The 15,809-nt window shown below is 59.7% G+C and overlaps 1 protein-coding gene and 1 non-coding gene across 2 annotated transcripts in view; one reads left to right on the top strand and one right to left on the bottom strand.

Annotated features, from left to right (window-relative positions):
* Nucleotides 1-5,530: 5,530 nt before the first annotated feature.
* The window catches only part of LOC104835376 (antigen WC1.1-like), a gene marked incomplete at its 5' end in the record, with an annotated part of 16,793 nt that continues 6,514 nt past the window's right edge, over nt 5,531-15,809 (top strand). The window contains 10 exons of the mRNA XM_010573325.1: nt 5,531-5,839; nt 6,068-6,382; nt 6,954-7,274; nt 7,361-7,675; nt 8,032-8,346; nt 8,973-9,287; nt 10,015-10,152; nt 10,902-10,997; nt 11,420-11,503; nt 11,709-11,861. Coding sequence (XP_010571627.1) covers nt 5,531-5,839; nt 6,068-6,382; nt 6,954-7,274; nt 7,361-7,675; nt 8,032-8,346; nt 8,973-9,287; nt 10,015-10,152; nt 10,902-10,997; nt 11,420-11,503; nt 11,709-11,861 — 2,361 coding nt within the window. The remainder of the gene's footprint in view (nt 5,840-6,067; nt 6,383-6,953; nt 7,275-7,360; nt 7,676-8,031; nt 8,347-8,972; nt 9,288-10,014; nt 10,153-10,901; nt 10,998-11,419; nt 11,504-11,708; nt 11,862-15,809) is intronic.
* Nucleotides 15,466-15,537, bottom strand: TRNAA-CGC. The gene has a single exon. It is a non-coding gene; the product is annotated as a tRNA-Ala (tRNA).

The following is a 15,809-nucleotide window of genomic DNA, read 5'->3' as shown; positions in this document are numbered from 1 at the left end:
CAAGGTGTGAAGATTGTACTGGGTCTGGCTGGGATGGTGTTAATTTTCTTGTTAGCAGACCCTATGGTGCTGAGCTTTGCCTTGGTGGTCAAAAGAGTGTTGACCGATAACACACTGACATTGTAGCTACTGCTGAGCAGTGCTTGCACAGCATCAAGGCCTTCTCTGTTCCTCACTTTGCCCCGACAGTGAGGAGACTGGGGGTGGCAAGAGGCGGGGAGGGGACAAAGTCAGGACAGCTGACCCCAATGGACCAAGGGGATATTCCACACCATATGACGTCATAGTCAGCAATAGAACTAGGGGAGTGCTGGGCGTTCTTCAAAGTAGAAGAGGTAATCCACTTATTAAACTGTCTTTATCTCAACCATTGAGATTTTTTTCTCACTTTTGTCCTTCCATTTTCCTCCGCCATCCCACCTGTGGGGAGTGAGCAAGGGACTGGGTGGGGGCTGCCACATGGGGTCACCCCACCAGACAAGCACATAGAAAATAGGTTGGTATGGGCTTGTGAGGTCACTGGTGCCTGAGTAGATCATAGGGCGGGAGCTGGCACGTGGCTTGTGTAAGTGGTTGTGAGATTACTGATACCTGAGTAGCTGATAGGCCAAGAGTAGGGGCATGGCTTATGTCAGAGCTTGCGAAGTCACTTGTGCCTTTGCATCTCACAGGCAAGCAGATAGCAAGTAGGTGGATATTTGGTGGCCAGCTCACTGGTGCCTGAGTAGCTGATAGGCAAGAGGGAGACACATGGCTTGAGTATGTACTTGTGTTGTCACTCTGGGCTGAAGAGCTGATAGGCCAGGATGAGGTTCACGGCCCTTAGAGGTTCTTGTAAGGTCACTGGAGGCAGACTACTGCACCAGCAAGTACCTGGCAAATGGGTGTACACGTACGTGTGAGGCCACTGGTGCCTGAGTAGCTGATAGAGCAGGAGCAGGCATCTGGCATTGTACTGGTTTTGGCTGCGATAGAAATACCTTTTTATTTAGTGAAATAGTGAGCAAGCGACTTTGGAACTTAGCTGCCAGTCGGGGTTAAACCGCGACAGGTATGTGTAGGTTGTTTTGAGGTCACTGGTGCCTGAGTAACTGATAGAGCAGGAGCTGGCCCATGGCTTGTGTCTGTGCTTATGAGGTCACTCCTGCCTGAGTAGCTCGTAGGCCTGGAGTAGGCCAATGGCACATGTAGATGCTTCTAATGTCACTGCTGCCTGAGTAGCTGATAGGGCAGGAGCAGGCCCCTAGTTTGTGTCGGTGTTTTTGAGGTCATTGGTGTTTGAATAGCCAATAGGCCAGGAGCAGGCCCATGTCAGATACATACACTATGACGTCACCTGTGGCTGAGTAGCAGATAGGCTAGGAGTAGGCGCATGGCTGTGTATGGATGAACTTGTGATGTCACTGGTGCCTGGAGAGCTGATAGGCCAGGACCTGGCACAGAGCTTGGGCAGGTGCTTCTGGTGTCACCAAAATAATATTCAGACCATGACCAAACACGGCTTTATGGAAGACCCATCGTTAGCAGAAGTCCATCCACCGCGCACACACGTGTGGCACTGTACCTCAGGCACACGCAGTGGTGGCAGTAGGAGGGGTGTGTGGTCACTGTCAGTATAAATCATGAGCACGCAGCGGTGGCCATGGGAGAATGGCAGTGTTCACGTCACCGATGGCACCCCATGGCTGCGGGGCTCAGTGCAGAGCGGCCGTGTGCTGTCACAAGGGCATCAGAGGGGATGGGATCCGCCTGGCCCTGTCACTGCGAGGCCGAAGGAGCAGCACCTGCAGCCCTGGCTGGAGCAGTCGGGGTAGGGGTGGCTCGGGGGCACCGCAGGGATGTGCCTGGGCACGGCGCCAGGAGGAAACCACAGACTTCCTCCGGAGCGCAGGGAGCGCTGCGAGGCCACGTGGTCTGTGGTTTGTGCACCTGCAGGCTGCAGCTCCCGAGCCACCCGCGGGGAATAACGGCCCCTCGGTGACATGCCGAGAGTCAGGGACACATTTGAGCCTCTGGGCTGCATGTCTGCTGCTGGGCAGGGACATGTCCCCGCTCCGTCTCCGGCTTCTGCGAGGGACCCACCATGGGGCTCTCCGGGGAGGGACGAACGAGCCGGCACTCGTGGAATGGAGCTCTTCCCCTGGCCAAGGCCCTTTCCCAGCTGCTGCTCCCAGCAGAGCAACGTCTGAAGCAGGGGCAGGGGCTGTTTCCTTCCCTTCCTGACACAGCCCCCGGTGCAGTCTCAGCCCTGTGATTCCCATGGCACAGAGGTGGCTGGACACTCGCACCTGGGACTCTTGGATGTGCCCAGAATAAAAGATGCTCAGTGCTCCTAGTCCACACAGCATGGTTCAGGGGGTGAAAAACCTGTTTCCCCCCACAACTGGCCCTGTCTTGTGACAGCCCTCCACCACAGTGACGTGACACCTGTAGCGGAGCCATCTCTCATATATGGTCATGAATGGCGCTGGAGAAGTTCATTGGAGGGCTGGGCTGTGTCGGAGGGGAGATCGCTCCCGATAATGTCTAAAAAGGTGCTGCTGCTTCGATTGGCTCCTCCTGTAGCTGGGCTGGCATCTGCAGAGATATATTGCCCTCCCGTCGTCATTGTCCCCATGAGTCCCCAGGAGCCGTGGCAGGGAATGTAACGTAGCAGGGATGTTCTGGCAGGGCAGGAGGCTCAGGATGGGCACCGAGGGACTCCTGTCCCCTCAGATGCTGTGGCTGCTCCTCTGGGTACAGCTGTGCAGGGGTAAGTGCCAACTCCTTTGTTCCACAGCCCACAGCCAGCAGGTACCAGTGTGGTCATTGGGATTTGTCTGGGAACGGCGTTTCTTTGCAGGTGCTACTGAGATGAGGGGCAGAAGGTGCTCAGGTCCATGGACCCTGCGCCTTTCCCTGTGCCCATCTGGGTGGGCAAGAATAGCTCCTTTTCCAGGGCTCCAGTGTTCAGGGCCACCTGTGCCTGGCTGGATTCATAGACACCCTGTCCTGGGGTACCCCTTTGGCATCCCCTCTTCCCCAGCACTGTACCTCTGGAGCTGGTGGTGGCCTAGCTGGTGATGGCAGCACCCAGAGATGCCCAGGGCACTGCAGAGCTCTAGGGTACCTCAGAGGGTTTGTGTGCTGCTCGCTGCCCCCTTGGTCCAGGGGACCCCTGACCCCATGAGAGCAGTTTGGACCCCACAGAGAGAAGGGGACCGGGGCTTCTACAGTAGAGAGACATCCTTCCTGGGGAGCTTGGTCCAGTGTCGGGACTGGGCTGACACCAGGGGCAAGGATGGGACACGGGTTGGGGGATCCTCAGAATCATCTCAGTGCTCCCTGAGAATGTGAAAAGCCCTGGGGGTGGGGGTGTGTTTGGATGGTGCTGGGGCAGGCACAGGCTGGTGCTGGAAGCTGCAGGCCTGCGTACATGGAGCTGTTGAGGGGGTGCTGGGCTGGGGAGTAGCGGGTTCTCAGTGCAGCGCTGGGCAGTGCATGGGTGGGTGTGGGTGGGGGGCAGGTGGCTGTTGGGGTGGGAAGAGCTGCCTTGTGCAGTGGGATGGCGAGTGACCCAGCTGGGCTGGAACTGGGCATCCACAGCCTTGTGCAGCCCGTGGGGATAGAAGGGACCCCTGCACTGCACCAGGGACAGCCTGGAGGGGAGAGGGCTCCTAGCCTTTGAATCGGCCCAGGTTGGGGGTTCCCCCAGACCTGCAGTGCTGAGGTTTGGCACTCTCCTGACCCATCCCCTGCTGGTGTTTGAAGGGGCTGCAGAGGTGAGGCTGGTGAATGGCGGCAGGCGCTGTGCTGGGAGAGTGGAGGTGAAACACAATAGCAAGTGGGGGACGGTGTGTGGTGACTACTGGAGCATGAACGATGCGGCAGTGGTTTGTAAGCAGCTGGGCTGTGGGTCTGCTGTTGGAGCTCCTCAGTATGGACACTTTGGGCCAGGATCTGGCCCCATTTGGATGGATGCTGTTGACTGTAAAGGCACCGAGTCTGCCCTGTCTGACTGCAAACACAGAGGATGGGGTAAAAATTACTGCATTCATGCTTACGATACTGGAGTGATGTGTTCAGGTAAGGGGACAGCCTGCTGCCTACCTGTGGGTCTGGGATGGGGGAAGGTTCCTTGGCTGTGCCCTCAGGGAGCAACAAGTGGACACCAGAGTAGGGCCCAGTGATGCTGGTCTAACTGCCAGGCTGGGACTGTCATTGCTGATGTCCCCAGTCCTTCGGGAAGGCCCAGAGGGAGCCTACCCCAGGGTGAACTGTCCTTGCCAGAGTGTCTCAGTCACCCTCAGTCAGTGTCTTGGGCTGCAGATGAGTCCTCCATCCCTGCCCTGGGGTGTCCATTGGGCTTCATCGATCTCCACCCATTCTGCCAGTTTGCAGCCAACAATGCTGAGGGTCCCTGTGCTGGAAACACCTGGGGGCACTTGCTCAGCACTCCACGCTTTGGAGGAATGGCATGAGATGGCTGATCCTCCTGGGTCATTCCCCTTCACAGACATGAGTACCTCAACTGAATGAAATGGGCTTTTCAGAAAGGATGAGTGCTGGGCCCTGGGGAATGGAGCAGGGTGGCCACAAATCCCTTTGCTGCCTGTGCCCAGGGCTCGGCTGTGTGGACCAGCATTGTGAGACCTCAGGGCTTGGTGGCTGCTTGACCCTGGCTGCTCCCTCCTGTACCACCACAGTGACAGGCTGGCACTGGGAAATCCCTGGGGCTGTAACAGCCCTGTGGGGACATGACACCGTGCAGGCAGCGCTGACCTACTGCCCAATCTCTCCTGCCTGCCCACAGCTCCCCACACTGCCCCATGACATGGGGCCTTTGGCAGCAGTTACTGATCCTCATCTGTGCCTGCTGGTCTCTGAGAGGCAGTATGGGCCCAGGGGGTCATGCGAGTCTCCTGCCCCTCTGTCCGGCCATCCATCTGGGTTGTAGACACCTCCAGGCAGAGCACTGTGTCCTTGGCTGAGGACACCCTCCCCCTGAGCAGACATCAGAGGGGTCTGGACAGGCACCAGGCATGATGGCAGCTGCACCATTTCTCTGCTCTGTGACATCTTCTGCCTAAAATGAACCTTCCAACACCCCAGGAACACCCCTGGGAGCAAGGTGCATTTCTAGCTGCATCAAAGTGATGGTCCTGCCTGGTCCCAAGCTCTGCAGGGGCTGAGCAGGCTGCAGCAGTCTTTATCATCTGGGCCAGTTCTCCTGGATCCAAACTGCTCACACTGCGGCGGTGCTGGGGGGACCATGCCAGGCCACGCAGGGGACCTTGTGTGGGAGCACTTTGTCTAAGCAGTACCTGTGGCTGTGAGTCTGCGACAGACACATACCCTCAAGTGCTCTGATGGTGTAGAGATGGGGTGCATGGGGGTCTGGATGTGCCTATGTCACCAACACTCCCCCAACAACTTCCTCTGAAATGTGCAATGGACAGTTTGGTCATGGCTTGCTTGGAGATGATGCAGGATGTGGGCATTTAACTGCCAGAGGGCTCTGGGAACTCCAAGTTGTTATGTTTTTTTCCAGGATTTGTCCGGCTGGTGGAAGGGAAGAGCCGCTGCTCAGGACGTGTGGAGATCCATGACGGGGACCAGTGGAAAACTGTCTGTGATTCACATTTTAGTCCCAAAGCTGCTGATGTGGTCTGCAGGGAGTTGCAGTGTGGCGTGGCCCTGCCTGTCACTGGGCCAGCTCACTTTGGAGAAGGGGTCAGTCCCATCTGGGATGGAGAGCTGCAGTGTGTGGGCAATGAATCCCGCCTCATCTCCTGCCGCAGAGGGTCCTCCAGGGACCAGCCCTGCACCCACGCAAACAGCGCTGTTGTCACCTGCACACGTAAGGACTCAGGGAGGGACGTTGTACACCAGGGCTGTGCCAGGGGTTGGGGAACAGAGCAAGGACCGTGCTGGGCCAGGTGTGAGGACAGGAGGGATGATGGGATTGTTTGCAGCACGATAATAGCGCAGAAGGAGAAGAAAGGCATGCTGTCCCTCTGGCCTCTCCGCCAGCTACTGAGGGTACACGAGCACCAATCCACCCTCTCTCCTCCTCCTCTGTCCCCAGCATACACAGGATTCAGGCTGGTGAACGGCAGCACAGCGTGTGCAGGGAGGGTAGAGGTCCAGGTGTCGGGGACCTGGGGGACCCTCTGTGCCTCCCACTGGGATCTCTCGGATGCCCATGTTCTCTGTCGTCAACTCAACTGTGGGTTTGCTGAGTCCATTCCTGGAGGAGAGCATTTTGGGAGAGGGACTGGCCCTGTCTGGAGAGACTCATTCCACTGTGACGGGACAGAAGCCCATCTGGGACAGTGCCCAGTGATCACCCTGGGAGCCTCACCATGCTCCCACGGGAACAACGCTGCTGTCGTTTGCTCAGGTGAGTGATGGAAAAATGCTGCATTAACTCCATTTGCCCTTTGTGTGTGATGTGGCCACACAAACCAGGGGTCCCACGACAGTACCAGGCTGAATTTCTCCCTGGAGAAACCCTGGCTTCCCCAGGAGCCATCTGGAGGGCTTTTCCTGCTCAGAGTGACCGCTATACTTTGGGAGAGCTGAGGGCTGAATGGAGGCAGGCATCTGCCCCCAGGGCAGTGGCATAGGCCCCATCACCACCACCAGGCCTGGGCTCCTCCATTCTCCTACTGTGGGAAAAGCCCAGAGCAGGGCTGTGGTCCATCCCTCTGGCTGCAGACAACTGCATCCCATCCCCAGAGAGAGCTCTGCAGAGCCTCATCCCACCACCCAGGAAGCAGGTGCCTGGGTGCCCCCAGCAGCAGCAGACCTGGTGTGAGCTGCAGAGAGGATTTTGCCCTCGCTTCTCATCAGCAAAAGGCTCAATCTTGTTGTGTTTGGTCGGAAAATCCCCCCTCGCCCTGCTCCCTGAAGGATGCCATGCTCCCTGGTGCCACCAATGGCTGTGGCATCTCTGCTCTCCCCAGGCTCAGCCGGCTTTGCATCCCTGCAGCTGGTGGGTGGAGGGAGCCGGTGTGATGGACGAGTGGAGATCTTCCAGAACGGGACATGGGGCAGAGTCCTGGACGACCAGTGGGACGTGCAGGAGGCCAGCGTGGTGTGCCGGCAGCTGCGGTGCGGAGAGGCAGGGACAGCCTACAACCCCCCAAAGCCTGAGCGAGGGACGGGTCCCGTGGGGCTGCGAGGGGTCCGGTGCGCAGGGCACGAGGCCAACCTGGCCCTCTGCAACACCTCCCTGCCCGAGAGTGCACCGGCGGCAGGGGTTGCGGAGGACGTGGGAGTCATTTGCTGGGGTGAGCGGCGCTGCACGGGCCCCCCAGGTGATGGGGTGGGTGGGCAGCCGGCCCCTGACAGCAACTGGGGTTTCTGCCCACTACAGGGAGCCGGAGGGTCCGGCTGGTGAATGGGACCGGGCGCTGTGCTGGGAGAGTGGAGATCTACTACCAGGGCATCTGGGGGACTGTCTGTGACGATGGCTGGGACCTGTCTGATGCCACCGTCGTTTGTCACCAGCTGGGCTGTGGAGGGGCAGTGGAGGCAGCCGGCTCTGCTCAGTTCGGGGAAGGCTCCGGGCAGATCTGGCTGGATGGCGTGAACTGCTCTGGGGCCGAAGCTGCTCTCTGGGACTGCCCTGCCAGGCCCTGGGGGCAGCACGACTGCGGGCACAAAGAGGATGCGGGAGTCATCTGCTCAGGTCTGTGCCAGGAGCTGTAGTGGGAGCCTGGCTCCCGTGGAGGCCAGGACACAAGGAGAGACGGGCATGGCCAAGGCTGTCCCTGGCTGCCTCTGAGCTCCTGCCTGAGGATGTCCTGTGGACACCCATGCACGGGTACCCTCAGTCCCACTGAGGGTCCCTGGGGAGCTCAGCCATCCCCGAGGGTTTGCAGGAAGGGCAGGGGTGTCTGTCCATCAGGGGCTTCTCTCTACCTTTGGGTGCAAGGGGGATGTACTGGCCATGGCCCTACCCAGCTGTGGGCCTGGGGGTGCAGAGGTGTCCTGGGTCCCACAGCCTCAGACTAGCCTGTTCCCTCTTGGTACTTTTCTTCCCAGAGTTCATGGCCCTGAGGCTGGAGAACAGTGATGGCTGCTCCGGGCGCCTGCAGGTTTTCTACAACGGGACATGGGGCAGCATTTGCTCCAACTCGATGACTCTCAACACGGTGTCTCTGGCATGCAAGGAGCTGGGCTGTGGGGAAGGAGGATCCCTGGAAACACAGCTGCCTTATGGAAGGGTGTCTGGCCCTACGTGGCTGGATTACGTGCAGTGTGGGGAGAAAACCAGCTCCTTCTGGCAGTGTCCCTCTGCTCCCTGGAACCCACAGTCATGTGAAGACCCACGAGAGGAGACCCACATCACCTGCAATGGTAACTCTGAGCCACCTGGGCACCCCAGTGTCACTCTAGCTCCTGCTCCCTGTTGAGCACAGCCAAATGCGGAAAAAGAGCTTGGAGGGGCTTTTCCTTTCCATGTCAGTCCCTTCTGCTGCTGGTGGCAGAAAAGCGATCACAGCCACACACGTCCAGCAGCAGTTGCCACCCAGGTTGCCAGCAGCACCTGGGGGAGGCAGAGGCATCTCCAGGTGAGGTCTCAGAAAAGACCAGACAGGGTTCAGGAGAGCCTCCCCTCCACAGACACGCTCCTGCTGCTTTGTTAAACAGGGACCTTTTGGGGCTGAGCAGTCGGGGTCCCCCCACAGTCCTGTGCGTGTCCCCTCAATGACCAGGGTTCAGTTGCTGCGGTGATCGAGATGGCAGAGGGAGGCACAAGCAGAGCTCAGCCCTGCTCTCTTCTGCACGATCTCCCGAACCAGCCCTTTCACCACAGTGTTTCCTTCTTCAGGGAGACGCCCAGAAATGCCCTCGATCCCGCTGGCCCCTTGCCCCAACTCCACGACATGCACAGGTAGGGAGCTGCTCCTCTGTGGATGCTTCTTGTCTGGCAGGGCTCTGCCTGCTGTCTCTGTGCCATGGGAGGTCTTTGCCTTCTCCAGACAGGGAGAAGATTCGTGCCGTGGGAGGTGAGGACAGGTGCTCGGGCAGAGTGGAGGTCTGGCACCGTGGCTCTTGGGGGACGGTGTGCGACGACTCCTGGGACATGCGGGATGCTGAGGTGGTGTGCAGGCAGCTGGGCTGTGGCCCCGCGGTGTCTGCCCTGCATGAGGCTGCGTTTGGGATGGGGACGGGCCCCATCTGGCTGGAGCAGGTGGAGTGCCGTGGGACAGAGCTGTCTCTGCAGGACTGCTGGGCCCGGCCTGGGGATGGCGGTGCTTGCCGGCACAAGGAAGATGCTGGTGTAAACTGCTCAGGTGAGTGGCAGGGCTGGGACCCCTTGCTCAGGGGGAAGGCCGTTTGCCCCCTTGGTCCTGGCATGGCCCGTAACCTCCCAAGAGCAAGAACATTTCTGCGGAGTGCAGGAGCCTGGTGTCAAGTGGGGAGCAGCCTCGGTGGAACTGGACGTCTTCTGGCCATTGCCTGTGGGGCCCTGCAGCCCCAGGGTTATCCCCTGGGCTGCCTGTGCCATCCTGCCTGCCACCCGGAGCAGAGGCACTGAGCCCTTTCCTGGCCTCTCTTTCTAGCACTATAGGAGAGGCAATTTGGGTGGGATGTGTCAGGGACATCCACAGACACACACACGGTGTGTTGGGGAGGAGGCTCCCCGGTACCCACATACCCACCCTCTCAGCCCAGCTCTCCTTTTTCTCCTCTGCAGCTACACCCAGGACAGCAGCATCCCCACCCCAAGCAGGTAACTTGTCTTCCCCCCGGGTCTGGGTATCCCCAGGGCCAGACTGTGACCCACAGCTGGGTGGAAGGGGCTCCTTGCTGGGGTGTGAAACTCCCAGGAGAAGGCACTGGTCTGGTGGTGAGGGGGGTAGGGAAGGTTGTAATTTACTCATCGGGGTAGAAGCTTCTCCATCGCTCATCCCTGGGGCCCTCCACCCCCTGCTGCCTTGTGTGATGGGGGTCATGAATGGTTCTTTTCCCACCTCACCCAGGCCTGGTGCTGGCCGTTCCATATTCTTGCCCACACAGATTCCCCCCGGGGCCGTCTGAGTGGCAGCGGGAGAGTCTCAGTGCCCGTCATCATCTGCATCATCCTGGGGGCCCTTCTCTGCCTGCTCCTGGCCCTCCTGGCTGGGCAAGCACTAAGCACCAGGGCTGGGCGCAGAGGTTGGTCTTTCCACAGCAGTCCCAGGGGGAAATACCTCCTGGAAGGGCTGCGGGGTGTCAGTGAGGGGCACAGGCAGAGCTGGGGGGTGAGACTGTGTGCTGCCACCTGTCCCATGCACCACCCCATTGAGTGCTTGGCTGTGGGGCACCAGCAGCAAGGGGTGGAGAGAGCCCAGAGGCGGGGGGAGGTAGCGATGGGGCAAGGAAAGAAATGGCAGAAATGGCAGAGCGGGGCTGGGAGATATGTGAGCAGAGAGGAGATGGCCAAGGCTGGCAGTGCTCTGGGTAGTGCTGGGGGTGCTCTGGGACAAGGGAGATGATGGAAGGAGTGCAGGGCAGCAGGGTCCGTCCCGTGGTGTCAGGCACCCAGGCTGTCCCTTCTGCCAAGCCCTGCCCACCCCCTGGCAGGACAGGGGCCCTACTCTACACCCGTGGGACAGATAGGGGAAAGCTCCAGGTGGAGAGGAAACATGGGAGCTGCTCCAGGGTCAGACAAGGGGTGCATGACCCTGGGGCCAGAGGGGCATGAGCATTGTCTCTGATGGGATGATGCGAGGGTGACGCTGCCCCAGATAATCTCCACAGCGATGTTGCCCTCACTGGGGATGTGGCAGCTGTGCCTGGACAGTGCAGTGGGGCTGCGCCATCGACCCACTCCTGGGCTGGCCCAAGAAACAGGTTTGGGGCAGCGCAGTGTGATCCCATTGCCCCTCTGCCTGTCCCTCTGCCAGCCCTACCTCTGTCCCCAGGCTCCAGGAGTGCTCAGGAGCCCTTCCCTGAGGCCCTGTACGAGGAGATTGGTTACAGCCCAGCGTGGGAGAAGCAGGCGAGGTTTGGTCGCTCAGGTGGGTGTGGGTCCTCCCTGGAGGCACATCTGCAGGACCCTTTCCCCTGGCCCCAACCCCGGGCTGATTCCCTGAAGCCCCCAGCCTATTGTGATGCTGGGGCCATGTGGTCTGTGGGGACAGCATCCAGGTCCTGGCCTGGGAGGGGAGCTTTCTCCCAACCAGCTTTGCCTGTCCCGCTGGACATCCCCTCTCCTCCTGCCCCTGCACCTCATGTGACACGCGTGGAGTGAAGGAAAGGGCTGTCCTAGGGCAGCTCTGCGAGCACCTTTGAGACAGGGTTTGCCCCAGGGAGGCAGGGTGAATTCCCAGCCCTCCTCCCCATGCAGCCCCAGCTCTGTGGGTCCCCCTTCCCCAGCAGCACTGACCACGAGCCAGGTCAGTGGGGCACACTTTGTAGTAGCCACTGTGCATCTCTCCAGGCTCCTATTCAGAGGAGTCCCTGACCCAGCTGCAGTCCTACCCTGGGGTCAGCGAGGAGGAGGATGGTCTGGGATCAGCAGCAGGTAACAGAGGCAAGAAGGAGTTGATCTCCCTGAAGACATGTGATGGACAGAGGTGTCACTCAGTGTCACCGCTGGAGATGGGGAGGACATGGGGGTCTCCTGTGGTGCTGCCAATACCCGTGTCTCAGCCCTGTGTCCCTGCGCATCTTCCCTCTGCTCTGCAGGATGTATCTTCTCACTGTCACCAGCTCCCCTCTCTTTTCAGATGTTCTTGTCCCACCTGGAGGTGACCCAGCAGATGGTTATGATGATGCCAGGGAGGTTTCTGATCCCGTGGAGGATGTTGCCCCTGGGCAGGGAGAGAGGGAAATGCCCAGGGAGCCAGAGGAGGGAGCAGAGCCCAGGGATGCACCCAGAGGTGAGAGGGAAATTTAGCACTGCTGGTTCCTGGGGTGCCATCCATGGTGCCACCCAAGTCACTGCTGTCCTGAGACCCCAGCCTCCTGGGAAGGGGGAACCTGTCCTGGGAGTTTTCCTTGGAGGGACTAGGGGTAGGAGAAGGAGCTGAATGTGAGGAGCAGGGAGGAAGATGATGTAGAGACCCCATGGGGTGAACTGCAATGTCCTGCCTTGCTGCTTGCAGGGACCAGCCTGCGCTCCTGGAGAAGTGCTGGGGTCCCTGGAGCTGAAGGAGACACGTGGCCCCTGTCCCTGGGGAGCATGGGCTATGATGATGCTGAAGAGGTGTCTCTGGCACATCCCCCTGAGGACACAATGGCTGTGACACCGGAGCTCTGTGCACAACAGTCCCCGAGCCCAAGGCCATGAGAGCCCATCCCTGCTGTGCAGCTGGGTGCAGCCAGGAGGGAGAAGAGGTCTGTGGAGCTGGGAGAGCCGCGAGCACCAGGGAACCATCTCCCTTGTCCCATGGGCAACAGAAACAGCCTGGAGTTTCCTCTCTTTTTATTCCCATTTTTATGCTGTGCATCATCTTTGTTCATAATAGAACAGCTGTGTTCAGCTTTGACCCGGAGCTGGTGCTTGCCTGCCCAAGTGTCAGGGCATCTTCCTGAGGCTGATGAGGAGGAGCAGAGAACAAAGTCATGGAGGTGGGGAAACGGGCATGTCTCAGGGACAGCAGGCTTGGGGTCAGGCTGTGGAGCAGCGAGAGCCCATGGTCCCTGGGGAATAATCCTGCTGACAGAGACATTTCCATCCTGCTGGCCACAGGCAGTTTCTAGTCAAAATGGCTCTCTGATAGGTTCCGTGATGCACCTCAGTTTGAGCACCCATTTCCTCGCCCTAGGGTTTCCCAGCTGCTCTTTGCCCCAGGCAGGGCCTGAGCCGTGCTGGTCCCACAGTGCAGAGGCCATGACAGAGCTGCCGTGTCAGGGTAAGCCCTGGGCTGTGGCCCCACAGAAGTGAGCCCTGAGGTGGCCACAGTGCCCTGAACATCCCAGCCAGCCCCAGGGGGGAACATGGCCCATGGATTACCTCCCACCATGGTTAGGAGGCAGCTCTGCTCCCCACTGCCACAGCACAAGGTGCAGAGCCGCTTTCTGGGACACACGGGGCTGGGATTCCCTCTCCTCATGCTCTGCCAGGACTCCAGTCTCCATGGGCTGCTCCTGCTGCCTTGGGCCCTCGCAGACCCTGAGCACTCTTGTCAAGGCACTGAGCTGCCTTCTTCCTGAGCAGAGGCTGTAAGGTGCCACGGCAGACCTGGGACCCCCTCCTGCTCTCCTCCAGCCCCCACCCCTGCCCTCCTGCTGCCTCACCAGGGATGTCAGTTTGGGTTTGTGTCAGGGCGGTGCTTGTGTGCAGGTACAAGAGGGATGGGAGCAGGGGGGATGAGGGCACCTTTCCCCCAGCACTGTTGGAGGGCCAGGGGGAGGACAAAAGATCCCCAGGAGATGTGTGCTACAGCCAAAAGCCGTGGTCCAGTCCCTGGCCTGGAGAAGGGCTCATCTGGGAGGATGCTCACGTGGGCACATTTCCATGGCAGAGGAGATTTTGTGTCCCTCCCCTAAAAGAGGCACTGCTGGGAGCTGAGCCAGGGTTCCTCTCCCTTGGCTGTGGCTTTCACCTGCCCCAGTGCCCATGGGCAGAGAAACCTCTTATGCAGGAACCAGGCGGGGAGAAGGGTTTGACACCTGGGCAGGACCTGGTGCCCAAACTTCCCTCCCTGCTCCTGCTGGTGGGTCTCCACACCCCTCTGGCACTTCCCCAAAAGGCTCCTCTGCTGCGGGTTGGAAGGTGCATTGGCTGTCTGTGGCAGGGTTCCCTTTGGGGAGTTGGTGGAGCTCAGTACTGCTGCAAGCAGCAGGATCTGGCCCTAGAGGAGAAGCGGGGAGGAGGTGGCTGTCACCAACACCCTCTCCCACTTCAGCATTGCCCCATTCCCTGCTGGGAGCTCCTCCACCCCTGTGGTGATCCTGGGGGGATCTGGGAGAAGCCCAGGCACACACATCCCTCTGCCCCATACCCCAGAGCCTTCCTGCTGGCAGACCCCATGGGAGAGCAGCGTTCCCAAGGTGAGACCCCCACGGTCATGGGTGACATACATGGGCACTGCAAACACAGCCTCCATCCCCTGGAAAACTCCCATGGGGGCAAGCTCCAGCCCTGCATCTCAGAGAAGTAAGGTATAAAAGTGAAGTAAAGAAGGGGGGAGTGTTATCTTCTGAACACAGGATGGTGGGGGCTATGGACAGTATGGACACTGACATGCAGCCTCAAGGTGCTCCAAGTGGGGACTGGGGAGAGGAACCCAGCGCCTGTCCTGTGACACCTCGCTGCCAGCTCTGCCCTCCCACAGGGGTAATATTTCTCCCTTACTCTGGCACCTGGCAGACATTTTCCTCTTCCTCCTTGGGGAGATGAGCCACAGGCCTGTGTGTGCTTGAGGGGGGCAGCACGCCTGAGCAGGAAGAGCCTGTTTTGTGGCATTTGGGGACCTGAACAGTCTGGCCCTGCAGGCTGGGTCCATTCTCTGCAGCAAAGCAAGATTGTCACTGTAGCCCAGATCTGTGGTTGTTCCTGCGGCTCCCGAGGACCTGCCTGAGGGGGGTCACAGTGAGACCCCATGTCTCAGCACTGCAGCCCCCATGCTGGGCAGAGCTTGGCTGTTTAAAGCCCATAGGGGAGCAGCCTTATTTCTCTGAGTTTTGGCTCACCAGGGTGCTGGGCACCCTGCAGTGAGAATCCATGTCTCATGCCCCATTTTGGTTGTGGGGGTTATTGCCAGAGGAGCAGCCGAGGCACCATCTCCTGGCCCTCACTGCCTGTGCACGGCTGTGGACAGACCTGTGACTCCCTGATCCTACCAGCACAGGGTGGACGGAGTCACCACACACCCCAGGAGCAAGAGGTGGGCACCGGCCCCACCAGTCCCACCTCTGCAGGGCTGTGCCTGACCTCAGCAGATCCAGGTTCCCTGAGCTGAGGCTCTGCTCAAGCCAGTGGTGATGGTGGAAGGAAGACTCCAGCTGAGAGTCCCACAGCCCTGCCCATGCTCATCCAGCCCAGACACCCTTACCTGCTGGCACAGAGTGCTTCCCATGGGAAGGTACGTGATCTCCACTTGGAGACAGGACAATCTCGGACCCTTACCCCTGGAAAGCCACCAGGGCAGTGTGGCTCTGGTCCCAAAGGACACCTGGGCTGGGCCAGCACCCTCACACCACATCTCCCAGTGCAGCCAGAAAGGATTCCTTAGCGTGCTGCTGCTGTCTATGCCCTCCCTGAGGTCTCCTCACAGGCACACTCTGCTGCCAAGCATTGTCCCTGGGTAGTGGGTGGGGTGGGTCTAGGATTCAGGGCAGTGACCTGGGCTCAGGTCCAGCACAGCTGCCTGCTTCTCCTCCAAGAGGGGTCTCAGCAGAGGCAGCACACAGCCCTGCCCACCTGACAGCCAAGCCCTGGGTGGGCAGGGCAGGCCCACAGGGCCTGGAGAGGAGCAGTGCCAGAGCTCCAGCCCACACCTGCCTGAGGCTGGGCAGTCAGGGCAAAAGCACCACCCCTGGAGATGCCAGGGATTGAACCCAGGACCTCCCACATGCGAAGCAGGCGCTCTTCCACTGAGCTACATCCCCTTGATGCCTGCTAGTAGGAGAGACGCTCTTCTCCTGTGATGTGTCTATGACAAGGGGAACAGTCTGTGCACCATCGAGAATGGCAAAGAGGAGAGAGACAGGGTCTTTGCAGAGACCCCCTCAAAGGAGAGATGCCAAGTGCTGTGGAGCAGGGAAGGAGGGATGGCTGGAGACCACCCCAAAGAAGCACTGAATGGAGAGTCCTGTCCAGGGGAAGGCTGGGGGCTTGCAGTGCAAGAGGAAGGCTCATTCTAACCTGCAGATCTGCAGCT

This window comes from Haliaeetus leucocephalus, unplaced genomic scaffold (assembly GCF_000737465.1).
Source record: "Haliaeetus leucocephalus isolate CR32 unplaced genomic scaffold, Haliaeetus_leucocephalus-4.0 Scaffold378, whole genome shotgun sequence".
NCBI lineage: Eukaryota > Metazoa > Chordata > Aves > Accipitriformes > Accipitridae > Haliaeetus > Haliaeetus leucocephalus.
The sequence above is the reverse complement of the archived record's forward strand: the minus strand, read 5'-3'. Positions and strand labels throughout refer to the sequence as shown.